At 47.1% G+C, this 13,161-nt stretch overlaps 3 protein-coding genes across 3 annotated transcripts; 1 reads left to right on the forward strand and 2 right to left on the reverse strand.

Moving 5' to 3' along the window:
* The first annotated feature begins 1,140 nt into the window (after positions 1 to 1,140).
* Positions 1,141 to 4,949, forward strand: chmp5b (charged multivesicular body protein 5b). Its single transcript, XM_079754323.1, has 8 exons — positions 1,141 to 1,319; positions 1,941 to 2,045; positions 2,136 to 2,182; positions 2,434 to 2,527; positions 2,717 to 2,788; positions 2,908 to 3,016; positions 4,074 to 4,189; positions 4,630 to 4,949. Exons 1-8 carry the CDS (start codon positions 1,251 to 1,253, stop codon positions 4,678 to 4,680), a joined length of 663 nt encoding a protein of 220 aa, XP_079610449.1. The 5' UTR covers positions 1,141 to 1,250; the 3' UTR covers positions 4,681 to 4,949.
* Positions 4,950 to 5,011: 62 nt separating this feature from the next.
* Positions 5,012 to 8,918, reverse strand: fastkd3 (FAST kinase domains 3). Its single transcript, XM_079754322.1, has 7 exons — positions 8,893 to 8,918; positions 7,006 to 8,445; positions 6,629 to 6,714; positions 6,178 to 6,352; positions 5,829 to 5,898; positions 5,570 to 5,684; positions 5,012 to 5,136 (listed from the first exon to the last, which is right to left on the reverse strand). The coding sequence occupies exons 2-7, from the start codon at positions 8,423 to 8,425 to the stop codon at positions 5,038 to 5,040; spliced, it is 1,965 nt and encodes a 654-aa protein (XP_079610448.1). The 5' UTR covers positions 8,426 to 8,445; positions 8,893 to 8,918; the 3' UTR covers positions 5,012 to 5,037.
* Positions 8,919 to 9,692: 774 nt separating this feature from the next.
* myl12.1 (myosin, light chain 12-1) lies at positions 9,693 to 12,681 on the reverse strand. Its single transcript, XM_079755226.1, has 4 exons — positions 12,572 to 12,681; positions 11,232 to 11,432; positions 10,881 to 11,042; positions 9,693 to 10,162 (listed from the first exon to the last, which is right to left on the reverse strand). Exons 2-4 carry the CDS (start codon positions 11,413 to 11,415, stop codon positions 9,990 to 9,992), a joined length of 519 nt encoding a protein of 172 aa, XP_079611352.1. The 5' UTR covers positions 11,416 to 11,432; positions 12,572 to 12,681; the 3' UTR covers positions 9,693 to 9,989.
* Between the last annotated feature and the right edge of the window lie 480 nt (positions 12,682 to 13,161).

Here is a 13,161-nt window from a genome sequence, read left to right on the forward strand (position 1 = left end):
ACAAACAGCTAATCTAATAGGATCAGGAGAGAGCTATCTTCCGAATCGTTCCCATTGCGTCATCAGCAGTCGGCCTGATTAGTTTCTGCTGAACCCATTGGCCAGTTCACCATCAACTCTCAACACTGTCGATTTGGGACGTCCCTTATCTGCGATCAGAGCCGTAATCAAATGACCAGACATGGACAAGAGACCAATTTCCTTTTATAGGCAAATTAAAGTTATTTTATTTAATTGGAGCGAGAGTTAGATTTAGTCAAATATTTATTTGATAGGTATACATATTTGTTTACATTGTGAGGATTACAAATCCCATTTACTGTATGCATTTTTCTTCGTTTTCATGAAATATATTGCGTGTTGAATATGTTGTTATACTGATTCAATCACATCTTCCAACCGCTCCTCCTCTGAATTAATGAAAGTGATGCTCCAATCGCATCTTCTCTCCTTGATGACGCGCAGCAGATACTCCAGTGTGACGTCACAAGGAAGACCACAGCTTTTTACTTTAAGCCAGAACCATCGTCTTGAATGTCAGAAAAACACATCTCACTTATGCACCATTAACTTGGTTATTCTAAATTTAAAACATGCGTCTCTCTGACTCAGGGGGCCACTAGATAGTAGGCAAATTATGCAACCGACCCATAATAAGCACGACTTTCCGTAGAGACTGTAAAGGTCTAATTGAGGTAGAATTCATCGCGCAGTCACTGCAGGTCAACAGCGCCGTCGCATGGCCATGGCGGGAATTAAAAATAATGTATTTAATCAATGTTGCATAGTGATTTCAGTACAACGGTTTAGAGCAGACACATTAACACTATATACTCAAACAAAATATGAAATTCACAAATATTGCAATCATTTGCATAATAGGTTCTTTCAAACACTCCATGACAAACATGTACAAACTAGAATTAATATGTGAGAGTGGTGTATGTTAATAATTAACTATGTTAAATTACTAAACAAATAAACAATAAAAAAAACTTCTGGGATGACACAAATAAACGGAAAATCCTGATTAATAATAGTCCAAATACATTGGGTTCAATTGTGGAAAACAACTGTTCTCTACTGTTCTGTACAGGCTGGACGACGCAGGGCGTGGACGCATGCGCGGTCCAGACAAGTTACTGCAGTGACGTAAACACAACTTTTCTTCCGGGTGTATTCTTTCTCGTCGGTCAGTGAGCGTTCTTAACTAGGTTATTTTCGCTGTTGTTAAACATTTTTCAGCAATAATGAATCGTATATTTGGCAGTGGGAAGCCTAAAGCCCCCCCGCCCAACCTGACGGACTGCATCGGCACTGTGAGTATCAACCTTAACTTGTTGAACGCTGCCATCGCAAAGTAAACAAGGAGGCTTTTGGTTGGTTCGTGTAATCAGCTATTCGTGGTTTAAAACACATTTTTACCCATTTTTTAATGTCATCTGTGTACTGCGTTTACAATTCTAACACTATCATGTAAAGAGTGTGTCCATGTAGTATTGGTGGTAATGCGCTAAACCCTGGAAAGAGATGGGGAGAGAATAGGATCCCCTCTCACAAGCTTCATCATGTGAGATTAAACAAGGAGACGATTTAAAAACAATTCTTGTTTTAGACAAAATCCTTACATCTGAAACTAAAAATAAAAACACAGCCATCTTCCTGCTTGGATCTTGTGTTGAACTGGTTGGACAGGTTTCAGGGCCAACTAACCCCTTAGCTATGCCATTCACACCAGGGGGTAACCCATTATGAATCTAACGTCTCGTCACTTCTGTCAGCTTGTATTAGTTTTAAGACCTACAGTCGTATGTGTTTTATTTTTCGTAGCGTTCAGTCACTCTGCAACGGGTCTACTCAGGGGGTTTAACCTATACATCCCCACGTTAAGTTGTCCCTATACCCGGTGACATATAAAGCATCGCTCTGTCTCTGGTCAGGTCGATTCTCGGTCAGAGTCTATTGAGAAGAAGGTGGCCCGGCTAGATGCTGAGCTGGTGAAGTACAAGGACCAGATGAAGAAGATGAGGGACGGGCCCTCAAAGGTAGCTCATCAAGGCTTGACTGGTTAATACTTTGGAACATAGCTGTAGTGTTGTGTTCTAACACGGCGGCCTGTCTCTCCCCCCTGCTAGAACATGGTGAAACAGAAGGCCATGAGAGTTTTAAAGCAGAAGAGAATGTAAGTCATCACAGTTAAAGAGCCTGTATTCTATCTCCAGCTGTGATGTTGGAGTGGCTTGGATTGGCTAATAAACATCACACTTCAAATCCGCTGTCTCTATCATTCAAATGTAATGTTATTTAAACCCTGTCACACAGCACTGTTGATCACATGCTTTAAGTGTTTGCTAAGGGAAAAGTGGCCAAGCGAAATCGATAAATCTAATCTTTCAGCGTGCACCAGTCTCAGTGTTTGATTTGGTCTTCCAGGTATGAGGGTCAGAGAGACCAGCTCATGCAGCAGTCGTTTAACATGGAGCAGGCAAACTACACCATTCAGTCCCTCAAAGACACCAAGACAACCGTAAGACCCTCTAGATACTCACCAGCTGACACTCCTTCATCACCGCTACAGTCTGAAGGGCAGAGAGGCTGAACAGGAGGAGAACTTGAAAGGAACCTTCATCTTAGGGATGGCTGTAGAGTCCTCCTCAACATACTCGTACATTCTGTGGTTTATGGACTTTGTGTTTGACCATTATTTTCCCTCCAGGTGGATGCCATGAAGGTTGGAGCCAAGGAGATGAAGAAGGCCTACAAGAACATAAAGATTGACAAGATCGAGGTATTGATCTTTGATTATTTAAAGCTCCCTTCTCCCTAAATGTGGTCAAACTAAAAGCCCAGTTCTCTTTTAAACATGCATCCAAATGATGTCTGTGTCCCCCCCCTCCCCTCCTCCAGGACCTCCAAGACCAGCTGGAGGACATGATGGAGGACGCCAACGACGTGCAGGAGGCCATGAGCCGCAGCTACGGCACGCCCGACATCGACGAGGACGACCTGGAAGCAGGTGAGCGGAGCCCACCAGTCACCAGGAGGGAAGGCGGCAAACGGCCCCGTTTTAAATCCTGTCCGTTAGTGACATCACCAGGGGGCGAGTCCACTCAGGAGTATAATGGATTGGTCAGCCAACCAGTTGGTACAGTCCACTGAGTAAGCTGCTCTGTCATACTGGGTGGACACTTCCACTTATGATGTCACTTCTGGATAGATTTTGTAATGGCTAATCAGCATCACACCTGGCCCTTTTAAATGTGATTATGTTATTCATTGTGTGTCTTTCAGTCTGGATTATAATTGACAGCTGGGATTTCCCCTGATTTGTGAAATGGCATTCAGATTCAGATTCAGACAACCATATTGATCTCAAAAACGGCAACTTATTTACAGTTTACCAAGTCCATACCAACAACTTAAAAGACATAAAAACTCACAGAAAAGACAAGATAGTGACATGTCGGTGGCAACATATCATGTTCATAGGTCAGTACAACGAGCAACAGTAAAAAAAAACAACTTTGATTTAGTTGGTATAAATAACCACGTTTAGTCATTTAAAATCAACACTGTCAGGATGTAATACAATGATGGCAGAGGGAATGAAGGACTTAGTGTAGTGGTTTGTTCTCCTAAGGGGCTCCTAACAACGCCCGCCTGAGTGAATTCACAGGACAGAGCATGGTCCGATTGGCTGATAATTCACGACCATGGTCATGTGATTGAGCTGTGAACTACATTCATTCCTTAGCTGGTCCGCTGATTAAACCAGCCTGCAGCTACCCTCCTCCATGTATTCAGGACCTCTGGTGTGTGTGTGTGAGTGTGTGCGTCTGGTTCGGTTGATTCTAACAGTCATTTGTTCCCGTTTTAATGTCTACAACTCAACCCAGACGGATTCCCGTATTTGTCGTTGTATGGGGTATTAAAGTATTGCTTCTGCTGCTGTGTTTGGTCCACAGAACCGATGTTTGTGTGTGTGTGGTGTCTAGGTCCCCAGAACTGATGTGTGTGTGGTGTCTGGGTCCAGAGAACTGGATAATGATTATTTGTGGTTTCTGGGTCCACAGAACTGGACGCACTGGGAGATGAGATGATGTTTGACGAGGACAGCTCCTACTTGGACGATGCCTCCACCGCCCCCTCCATCCCAGAAGGTCTGCCTGGGGACAAGTCCACCAGCCGGGTAAGGAGCCACGGGTCCTCCACCGTCTCATTAGATACTGCTCATACGGGGCCATCGACTTCTTATTTACCATTAGGGCCCCTATGTTACATTTTCACTCATGAAGTCCCAAGTGGGAGAGTTCACCCAGATGCATGATGGTTGGACTTCAGCCTAGCAGTTGGTAGAGGCCACCAACCACACTTCTGGGTGGAACCTCCCACTTGTGAGGTCACAATTGGAGATGCGGGCTCTGGAGAGCTCTTTTATATTTACTGTTTTTTTTAGGACTGGTGATCTCACAAAACTTAAGTTTTGTGAGATCACCAGTTGGGAGTGTTGAGCCAGAGGTTCGTCAACTCATGTCTGGGTGGACCCTTCCATTTCTAGGTCACAAAGCGGGGATCTGGAGCCATTCATCATTGTGCCATAATCCTGATATTCCTATTGTCTTGTTTCAGGACGGTGTGCTGGTGGATGAGTTCGGCCTCCCCCAGATCCCAGCCACATAGGACGGCCTGCTGGGATTTGACATGTACCAAAGCCTTGTATTTAACACTCCTGTCTTTCACCGCCAGCCCACAGGCGCCTTAATGCTAATGTTAATTTAGCATGCAATATATTATATTGAGAAATCATTTAGTAATAATGTGATTGTCTTTCTGAAGAACAAATGTTCTGGCTAAAGTGATTCTTGGAAGAAAAAAACGCCTTCTGTAAACTTTCTACTGCAATCCAATAAATTATATTTTCGGACAACCCAACTCTTGCTCAACTAAAAGAGTCTTGGACTTTTATACAAAATCAACTTTATTGTACAGTGAAGCGTGGATGATTAAATAACTTAAGAGGGAGGGGTGATGTGGGCATCACCAGCTGAGGCGGTAGCTTTTGGGGAAGATCTTGTTGTGGAGGTACTCCACCACCTCACTCTGGTTCTTCAGTTTCTCAAACTCGTGGAACGGAATCTGGAACAGAATGAACCATTGATTAAACCTTGGTTGTGCAACCACAAGTCAGAGTTACTCACATCAGACAAACAAGGAGACCGTACTGTCGGTTTAAATGGTATCAACGCCCATGTTAAATGAGGTCTACGTCTGCTATTATTATTGCTAGCAAAAATACCTCCAAGAAAAACATTATGGTGAAAGGATTCTCGGTACAATCTTGACGCCTACCTCAAGACCCATGAGCAAGATGCCCCTACCAACTCCATAATGACATCCTGTACTATATTTGAGACACCATTTAATCTTTTATCCAAAACAGATTTAATGAGATGTAATTAAGGAACATGCAGGGGTTAAATCAAACCCTACAAAACAATGTCTTCCTCTTTAGAAATCAGCACTTTTCCCTATGAATAGATGCCATATTGAGGAGAGGAAGTGACCTCACCTGAACAACTTTGTATCCCAGCAGCCTCAGGTGCCTCTGCTTGGTGGCTTCCCTCCCCAGCAGCTTGCGGCTGCTCAGAGTGAACCTCTTGTGTCCGTCGATGCACAGCGCCACCCTGGAAACGCGCAAACACACTTAGCTCGGGTTCTGTCTAGTGGGCGGGGCAACCAGAAAACAACCTACGGCATTATTATGATTTGCCTTCTGTAATGGACATTAAGGAAATGGTAAATATGTTATACACAAATCGAGTGTTTACCTCTTGTGGACGTAGTCGTTATGACTGGCGGGGAGAACATAACCTTCCTCATCCAGTTTAATCTCCACATCTGGAGGAGAAGAAACACAGGTGGACTTCAGAAGATGTAGAGACAATGGAGGAGGCTAGCTGCTTGCTTCCTGGGGTTTATCACAGTTAGACGAGTAGAACTGGCTAATTTAGCTACAGCACTGCAGTACATAGTGAGGAAAGTGAAGCTAACAGTTAGCTCCCTATCGTTTAACAGTACAAAGTGAGGGGAGTCAAGCTGGCCGACCCTCACTTAGCATTTAGCCATATAGTAATGTTAGCCGACAGGCTAGAGCTATACAGTGAGATAAATAGCTACCTAGGGTGTAGCAGTAGGGCGTGAGGACTTTGGAGGCGAAGTAGGTGCGGGCCCCCAGCAGGGTGACCAGCCCGGCTCTGACGTGGTTGTACAGCTGGACGTCCACCAAAGTCTCCAGCGAGCCGCCCGGCATCAGGAAGGACTTCACCCGGTACTTGGGGAGCAGAATGGGACCCTGGACAGTGGCCACAGAACACCCCGTTACTACTTCAGCATCACTTAAAAAAGCACCTCCCTTTTACCAACAGGTGTTTATGCAGATAATAAGTCCCGAACACAAGCCGATCCATATGCTATCCCTTTGTCACATCACAACTAGATTTTTGCTGGATAGACCTAGCATCAGTTATATATTTGGGTAATAAAACGGAGGTATTTCAAATGCCGGCATTCACCACAACTCTATTGTTACATAGCCGTCGATGGGCCAGTAGAAACAATGCATGTTTACCCCGTAGAAGGGACACTCCAGCTTCACAGTCATGTAGAGCTGGGTCAGCTGGGCCAGAACCAGCCGGTCCATTGCGGTGCCCGGCTCTAGAACACAGAGGAGGAGGGAGGAGGGGTTCCATCATGTTTTGGGGTTTGGAGGCGAGGAAGAAAGCCAAGACAAAAAATGTCAAAAAAGACAATGAAAGAATGCAGAAATGTTTTTAAGAAAGAATACTGAAAATATAACATTAAATAAAGTATACAGAAAACTTCATGAAACAGAAATTGAAGAAGAAAGAAAAGTACCCCCACAAAACAAGTCTGCTGTTTTTTTAGGGGGTTCAAGGGGAAAGCCCCCCCCCCCCCCCCCCCCCTACAGACAGAGGCTTTGCTCACCTTGCAGCTCCTGCAGGAAGTAGCTCTTGAACACCTTGGAGACGAAGTTGACGGGGAAGCGCTCCACCAGAGTGCAGGCGTGCAGCAGGCTGAGCAGCGTGCGCGGCTGGAACTGGGAGAAACGTGTGTGGAGGATGCCCTCCACCTTCCCGAACACCTCGCCCGCGTTGGGCGGCAGGTATCCCAGCTTCCCCAGCGGCAGGATCTGCCGGGCCACGTGGCCCGTGTCGTAGTCGTCCGCCCGGTACACGAAGCTCTCGGCCAGCGCGTCGAACACGGGCCGCGACAGGATGTTCCTCTGGCCGAAGTACTGGGCCACTCGCGTGACCGTCTCCGGCCGGGCCGTGAACGCCACGCGGGGCACGTGCCGCTCCATGGCGCTCACAAAGTGGCCGTCGCTGTGGCCGAAGTGCATGAGCACGCCCAGCACCAGGCTCAGCTGGTCGTCCGTGAAGCTGCCCACGTGTCGGACCGCCTGCCTGCACAGCGCGATGACCAGCGGCGTGGCGTTGCTCTGCTCGAGCGCCACCAGCGCCCCCAGCAGCCCGCTGACGGCCGCTGCGTCCATGCGGGGGGCCAAGGTGAGGGCGTGGGCGTGCATGCCGTGCAGCAGGGCCTGCTGATGCCCCCCCTCGGCGGCCCCGTCCTGCAGCAGCCGGTACACGCCCACCAGCTCCGCCAGGCTCCACGCCGCCGGCCCCCGCCGCTGGACCTGCTGCATCACCTGCCCCAGCAGTCCGCAACCGGGGCCCTCCAGGGCCAGCAGGGCCCGGCCCAGCGTGCACAGCTCCCCCACGCTCATCCGGCCATGGTCCAGCCGCTCCTGGCTCTCCGCCACCAGCCGCACCACCAGCGTGCTCCAGGGGTCCAGGAAGAGCCGGGTGCAGGCCATCAGCGCCGATACCAGCCCCCCGTCCGTCAGCCGGCCCGAGTCCTGCTCCAGCTGGAAGCACAGGGAGCGCACCTCGTCCTTCTCCAGCACCCCCGGGTCCCGCAGCGAGCAGCCCTCCTGCTCAAGGTCGGCCACGCGGTGCAGCGCGCCCGCCGCCATCACGTCGGACAGGGTCTCCGCGTGGCGAAGGAGACGCAGCACCTGCCGCGAGGACGAGCAGCCGGCCAGCCGCTTGCCGAACAGCCGCTCCTGAGCTTCCGGCGGCGGGTGCAGCTGGGTCAGCCGGAAGCGGAAAACCGACCCTTTGTGGAGACCCACGGACCCGCTGGCCAGGAAGGACGGGTCCCTTGTGATCGTCGAAAAGCCCATCCTACCGAGGACGCAGTTGTGGTGGATGGGGCGGTCGGCTGCGGTCCGCAGCTCAGAAGCACAACATACATCTCCCCGACGTGTGTCACCGAAGAGCCGCGGGATGTAGCGTCCAGCCCGGCCCAGACTGTGTAGCCTCTGGGCGGCTTTTAGCGCCATGAACTCTCCCTCATCAGGACCTGCTGGTTCAAAATAATAAGAATCTCAAACAGAACTCTGAAGCGTGATGAGAGTAATTAAATATCCTTACGTAATCTATATATGTAACATGTAGAATAACTTAACACTCCACTCACTGCCAGGTTGGTGTTGACAAATTGTGTGCCATGTTTACACCAACTTGTACGTCAAACAAGTTTACTCTGATGAATGCTGCATTCAAATGAAGATCTGGACCATCAAACCCGCCCGTACACCAGCTAAGACACTGCTTTATAAACATCAAACTATAAACCACTTGTCCTTGCCCTGTCAGTGAGCTAGCGTGCTAGGAAGATATTGCCTGTACGTTACTACTTCACCAGGGTATCAAACGTCTCTGTTGATCACTGTCGGCTTTGTAAACATTATAGTCATTGTCAAATCATTTGTTTAACCAAATTCTCTCAAGAAAGGGAAAACCATACCTGTAGCCTCTAGGTCACGGTCCAAGCGCCCCTCATTCAGGATCACATATAACGTGGTTCCGTAACGGCGTGAAACAGCCTCTGATTGGTTCGCTTTCAACCTATTGTATAAACGGTGTAACTTTAGGTGTGGCCACTGGAGGGCACCACAGCCAATCAACTCTGTGGGTCACTGGTCTAAAATAAACTTATTAAAAATAGTTCAATGACCCAGAATAATCCAGTACGTTCGGAGAGCGTAATCTTTATAAGTGAATCGTGTACTAGTTAAATTCCTTTCCAAGTGGAAGCTTATATCCACAATATTGTAGACATTTGAAACACCACAGGAGTATCTAGGTAGTAAATCATTGAAGTTACTTAATACTTGAAGCATTTAATTGTTTCAAGTTTATAGTTTTAAAGTTTCCAACAGAAATGAATTCACTAAAATTTCCCATCTCAAATTGTTCATTTTAATAAAGCTATTATAGTCAGCCTGCCAGTAGACACACCATCCCTTGAGGTCAAATTTCTTCTCATCTTACTGCTATGTGTAAATAAAGTTGAATGCATGAGAAAGCTGTGGTCTAGCAGCTGTTTGAGCATCCTGATTGTGAAGAGCCGCTGCGCGTCCAGACAAGCCAGAGCTCCTCACTGTGTGCAGACTTCAGGTGTTCAAACAAGCCAGAGCTCCTCACTGTGTGCAGACTTCAGGTGTTCAGACAAGACAGAGCTCTTCACTGTGTGCAGACTTCAGGTGTTCAGACAAGACTGCTCCTGTTTCACAGGCCGTTCACAAAACACACAACACAACAAACTACAACTTGATAGAGGGATTTATTCCAAAACGTTTATATTATAAAAAGGTAAAAAGCCACAGAACCCAGATCACAAGTCCCTTAGACCCACGTGGCAAATTTTCCTAACACAGAACATTTGTGCAAACCCCCACCCTTCAGAAAAACCTTTCCCCCTTAAGACACCAGGTCGGAACAAGACCAGGTGGACAAAGTATTTCAACCGCTTCCTAGAGCAGGGACATGCAGCCTGGAGATCTAGCAGGTTGTGGCGTGGGTTTAATTTGTGTGTGTGGTAGAAGGTGTTGCTGGCTCCCTTTAATCGTCCTTGTCTTTGGCCCCATGCTTCAGGATGCGTGTGAACTCCACGTAGTTGAAGTTGGCCTTGTTGTCGATGGGGGCCTCCCTGACCAGCTCGTCCACCTCCTCGTCGGTGAAGCGGTCGCCCATGGTGGTCAGGAGCTCCCTCAGGTAGTCCTCCTGGATGAAGCCTGAGAACACATGAGCAGACCGATCAGACACCAGCAACACTGCCCCATGGAGCAGCAACACTGCCCCATGGAGCAGCAACACTGCCCCATGGAGCAGCAACACTGCCCCATGGAGCAGCAACACTGCCCCATGGAGCAGCAACACTGCCCGGACACACCCAAACCGTTGGATGAAGCCATATACAGAGACTAATCAGACAACATTGGCCAATATAAACGGTAGAGCATGCTTCCTGGGTCCACCCATACAAAGCGCTAGAGGTCAATCAGATAAGACTTGATTGTTCATTATCTCGTCCATTCCAAATCAAGCTGAAACAGTCCAGCTCATTCCAAACATTCCAGCCGTTCATGAATGAGTCATTAGTCGGTCATCCCTTACAGTGTCCGTTCACCACCGAGTCAGCCCTAATTCATGGTTCCATCTCCCTCATTCTAGTCTCCTGAATCATTTTCATAGCATGCTCTAAGCAAGTTCAGACATCCACTGTTGTACGTTGTGCATTTATATGTAGTGGTTGCACAAGTGTAAAACCATATATACAATTTAAAGAGAGTCAATTCTGGACAAGGTCCAGTAGTCTGGACTGAAGTGCATTAAACACATTTCTGTACTGAAATGTAGGTCAGACAGCTGTTCCTGGGCACTCCTATTCGTATGCGAGTTGCACTATGTGTATCGGTGTGCAAGAGTACTTGTACTGTCGTGGTACCGTACCTGTGCCCTCCTCATCGAAGCAGGCGAAGGCGTTGCGGATGACGTCCTCCGGGTCGGTCCCGTTGAGCTTCTCTCCGAACATGGTGAGGAACATGGTGAAGTTGATGGGTCCGGGTGCTTCGGTCATCATGGCCTCCAGGTATTCATCGGTTGGGTTCTTACCTGTGGTCAGAGCACAGCGGTTAAACCCGTTGTATGAGTTTTAAACTATGTGGTTTTAAGATTAAAAGAAAACGTTTAATCTAAAACACTGACATTGTTTGAAACTAAACATGATATGTACTTTATTAACGTCTTTTTTAGTTCGAACTAAGTTGTCATCACAGCCAGCCGTCGCTCCCCTGGACTCACCCAGGGAGGCCAGCATGTCGTGCAGATCCTCCTTGTCCACGAAGCCATCCCGGTTCTGGTCGATCATGTTGAAGGCCTCCTTGAACTCCTGGATCTGGGACTGGTCGAACATGGCGAAGACATTGGAAGTGGCGCGCTGGGGGCGCTTCTTCGTGGTCTTCCCCTTTGCTCGTTTGCTGGACATGATGACTGTTGGTGGGGCTGGAGGAGAAGATACAGCTGAGTACAGGATATTGGCGGACCAACTGTTATAATGGTAAACTAAAGAGTTTCTACAGGCGGGCAGGGAGACATCATACTACAGTCAATTCTGATATATTTCCCTGAGGATAAAGAGGATTTATGGGCTCAGAGATGCCTCAAGGTAGAATGCAGACATGGGGCTAGGGCTCACCATAGACCATAAACTTTTAACTGGGAGTCAAACACTAACTAGTACCATAAAGTAGAATGAACAAGACATCTTAAGTTCAATAGGCAAACTATAAACACTGTTTGTCAGACAGCAGATTGTCAAGATATTACACAATAACCATATAAAGCCATCATAATATGCCATCTGGTATGTTGTGCACATCTCGTTCTGATCAGCACATGAACAACTCCAGCGCTGCCAGTCCCTTGGTGGGCTGACGCATCAAGCTATATATGGAGATATTTAACGGCTCTGTGGCTCGTAGAATCCCATTGTATCTTTAAGGACTGGAAACCCAGCGATGCGAGCACGTATGCCCTTAAGAGGAGCTACGTTCTCCTGTCAGCTCGTTATTCATCTCCTGACGGAGGAGCCGTTTGCTAGAAAGTAGCTCGTTTATTTTGTACAACAGCACCGATGTATGAAAGCACTTGGTTTCAGTTAGTGCTCCCCCTGTATAGAGGATATGATTTAGGATATGATTATGATTTGAAAAACGAAATTACTTGACTCTCTTGGCCAAGAGATGACGGCCTAGCTTGAAGTGCGTAACTCACCTTGTAGGTGATTTCCCCCAATTAAATCATAAAACATCCCATACCGTCTAAAACATTTCCTACATGCAGAGAGATATTTGAACTGACAAGCCGATTACATATCTACAACTGCAATTTTCCGCTCCACTAGTTATATTTTTACTAAACTAGAACCACAACTTTGAGTCAGTCAGACGGATTGTAAAGACGACGTCAACATTAGCATCCGTGCTAATACACAGCTAGCGAAGTTCTGCGCTGACCTGAAAACAGGCCATTCAAAACTGTGGCAATTTGAGTCGACATTAATCAGATCCACCGCTTAACAATGGATTAGCAGTGCGACTAATTGTCCCTCTGTAGATGTATGAACACACGAAACGTCTTACCTGACAAGTATGGAAGAAAGATGCGAGAGGGAGCTGCTCTTCTTCTGACCACCGCCCGAACTTCCTGATATCGACGTTGGTTCCGTAAAGGAAGTCTGGGGTAAACCAAGTCTCGCACACATGGGGGGGTGTGAAGTAATCAAACAACGATCATGAAGTGTATTATTTGCCTTATATGGCCAGCTAACTCATCGCATGTACTTAAATCGCATACATATTGAGATACGTGTGGAATACTGTCATGTTCATTGTGATTTTATAGATATTTGTAGTCACATATTAATTATCAAGTATTTGAATAACCCTAAAGTGTATTTGCACATATTTCGAGAAACACTCCCTTACCCACATTGACGTGCATGGATTTGCCCTTTTATGGACAAGAGGAATGCAGGAATCCTCTCTCCCTAAAAGCCCTCATAGGGTTTGTCAACCAAGGACTGATAACAACTTACAAAGATGGCCAGAAGCAAAAGCTATCCTAAACTCTTCTTCAACCTTATATGAACTATAACTATACAATTGATGTGTAATACAATATAAATACCGACATACATACTCACCTACATTCACATCCATGCTCCTTAATT

Source organism: Pollachius pollachius (assembly GCF_949987615.1).
Source record: "Pollachius pollachius genome assembly, chromosome: 17".
Taxonomy (NCBI): Eukaryota; Metazoa; Chordata; class Actinopteri; order Gadiformes; family Gadidae; genus Pollachius; species Pollachius pollachius.

Excerpts from the sequence above, each read along its gene's own strand:
- chmp5b (XM_079754323.1), top strand. The coding sequence starts at position 1,251 with ATGAATCGTATATTTGGCAGTGGGAAGCCTAAAGCCCCCCCGCCCAAC. Across the intron at positions 2,789-2,907 it reads TAAAGATTGACAAGATCGAG|GACCTCCAAGACCAGCTGGA; the intron begins GTATTGATCTTT and ends CCCCTCCTCCAG. Across the intron at positions 3,017-4,073 it reads CGAGGACGACCTGGAAGCAG|AACTGGACGCACTGGGAGAT; the intron begins GTGAGCGGAGCC and ends CTGGGTCCACAG.
- fastkd3 (XM_079754322.1), bottom strand. The coding sequence starts at position 8,425 with ATGGCGCTAAAAGCCGCCCAGAGGCTACACAGTCTGGGCCGGGCTGGA. Across the intron at positions 6,715-7,005 it reads CTTCCTGCAGGAGCTGCAAG|AGCCGGGCACCGCAATGGAC; the intron begins GTGAGCAAAGCC and ends TCTGTGTTCTAG. Across the intron at positions 5,685-5,828 it reads AACGACTACGTCCACAAGAG|GGTGGCGCTGTGCATCGACG; the intron begins GTAAACACTCGA and ends GCGCGTTTCCAG.
- myl12.1 (XM_079755226.1), bottom strand. The coding sequence starts at position 11,415 with ATGTCCAGCAAACGAGCAAAGGGGAAGACCACGAAGAAGCGCCCCCAG. Across the intron at positions 11,043-11,231 it reads CGACATGCTGGCCTCCCTGG|GTAAGAACCCAACCGATGAA; the intron begins GTGAGTCCAGGG and ends CTCTGACCACAG. Across the intron at positions 10,163-10,880 it reads CTTCGATGAGGAGGGCACAG|GCTTCATCCAGGAGGACTAC; the intron begins GTACGGTACCAC and ends ATGTGTTCTCAG.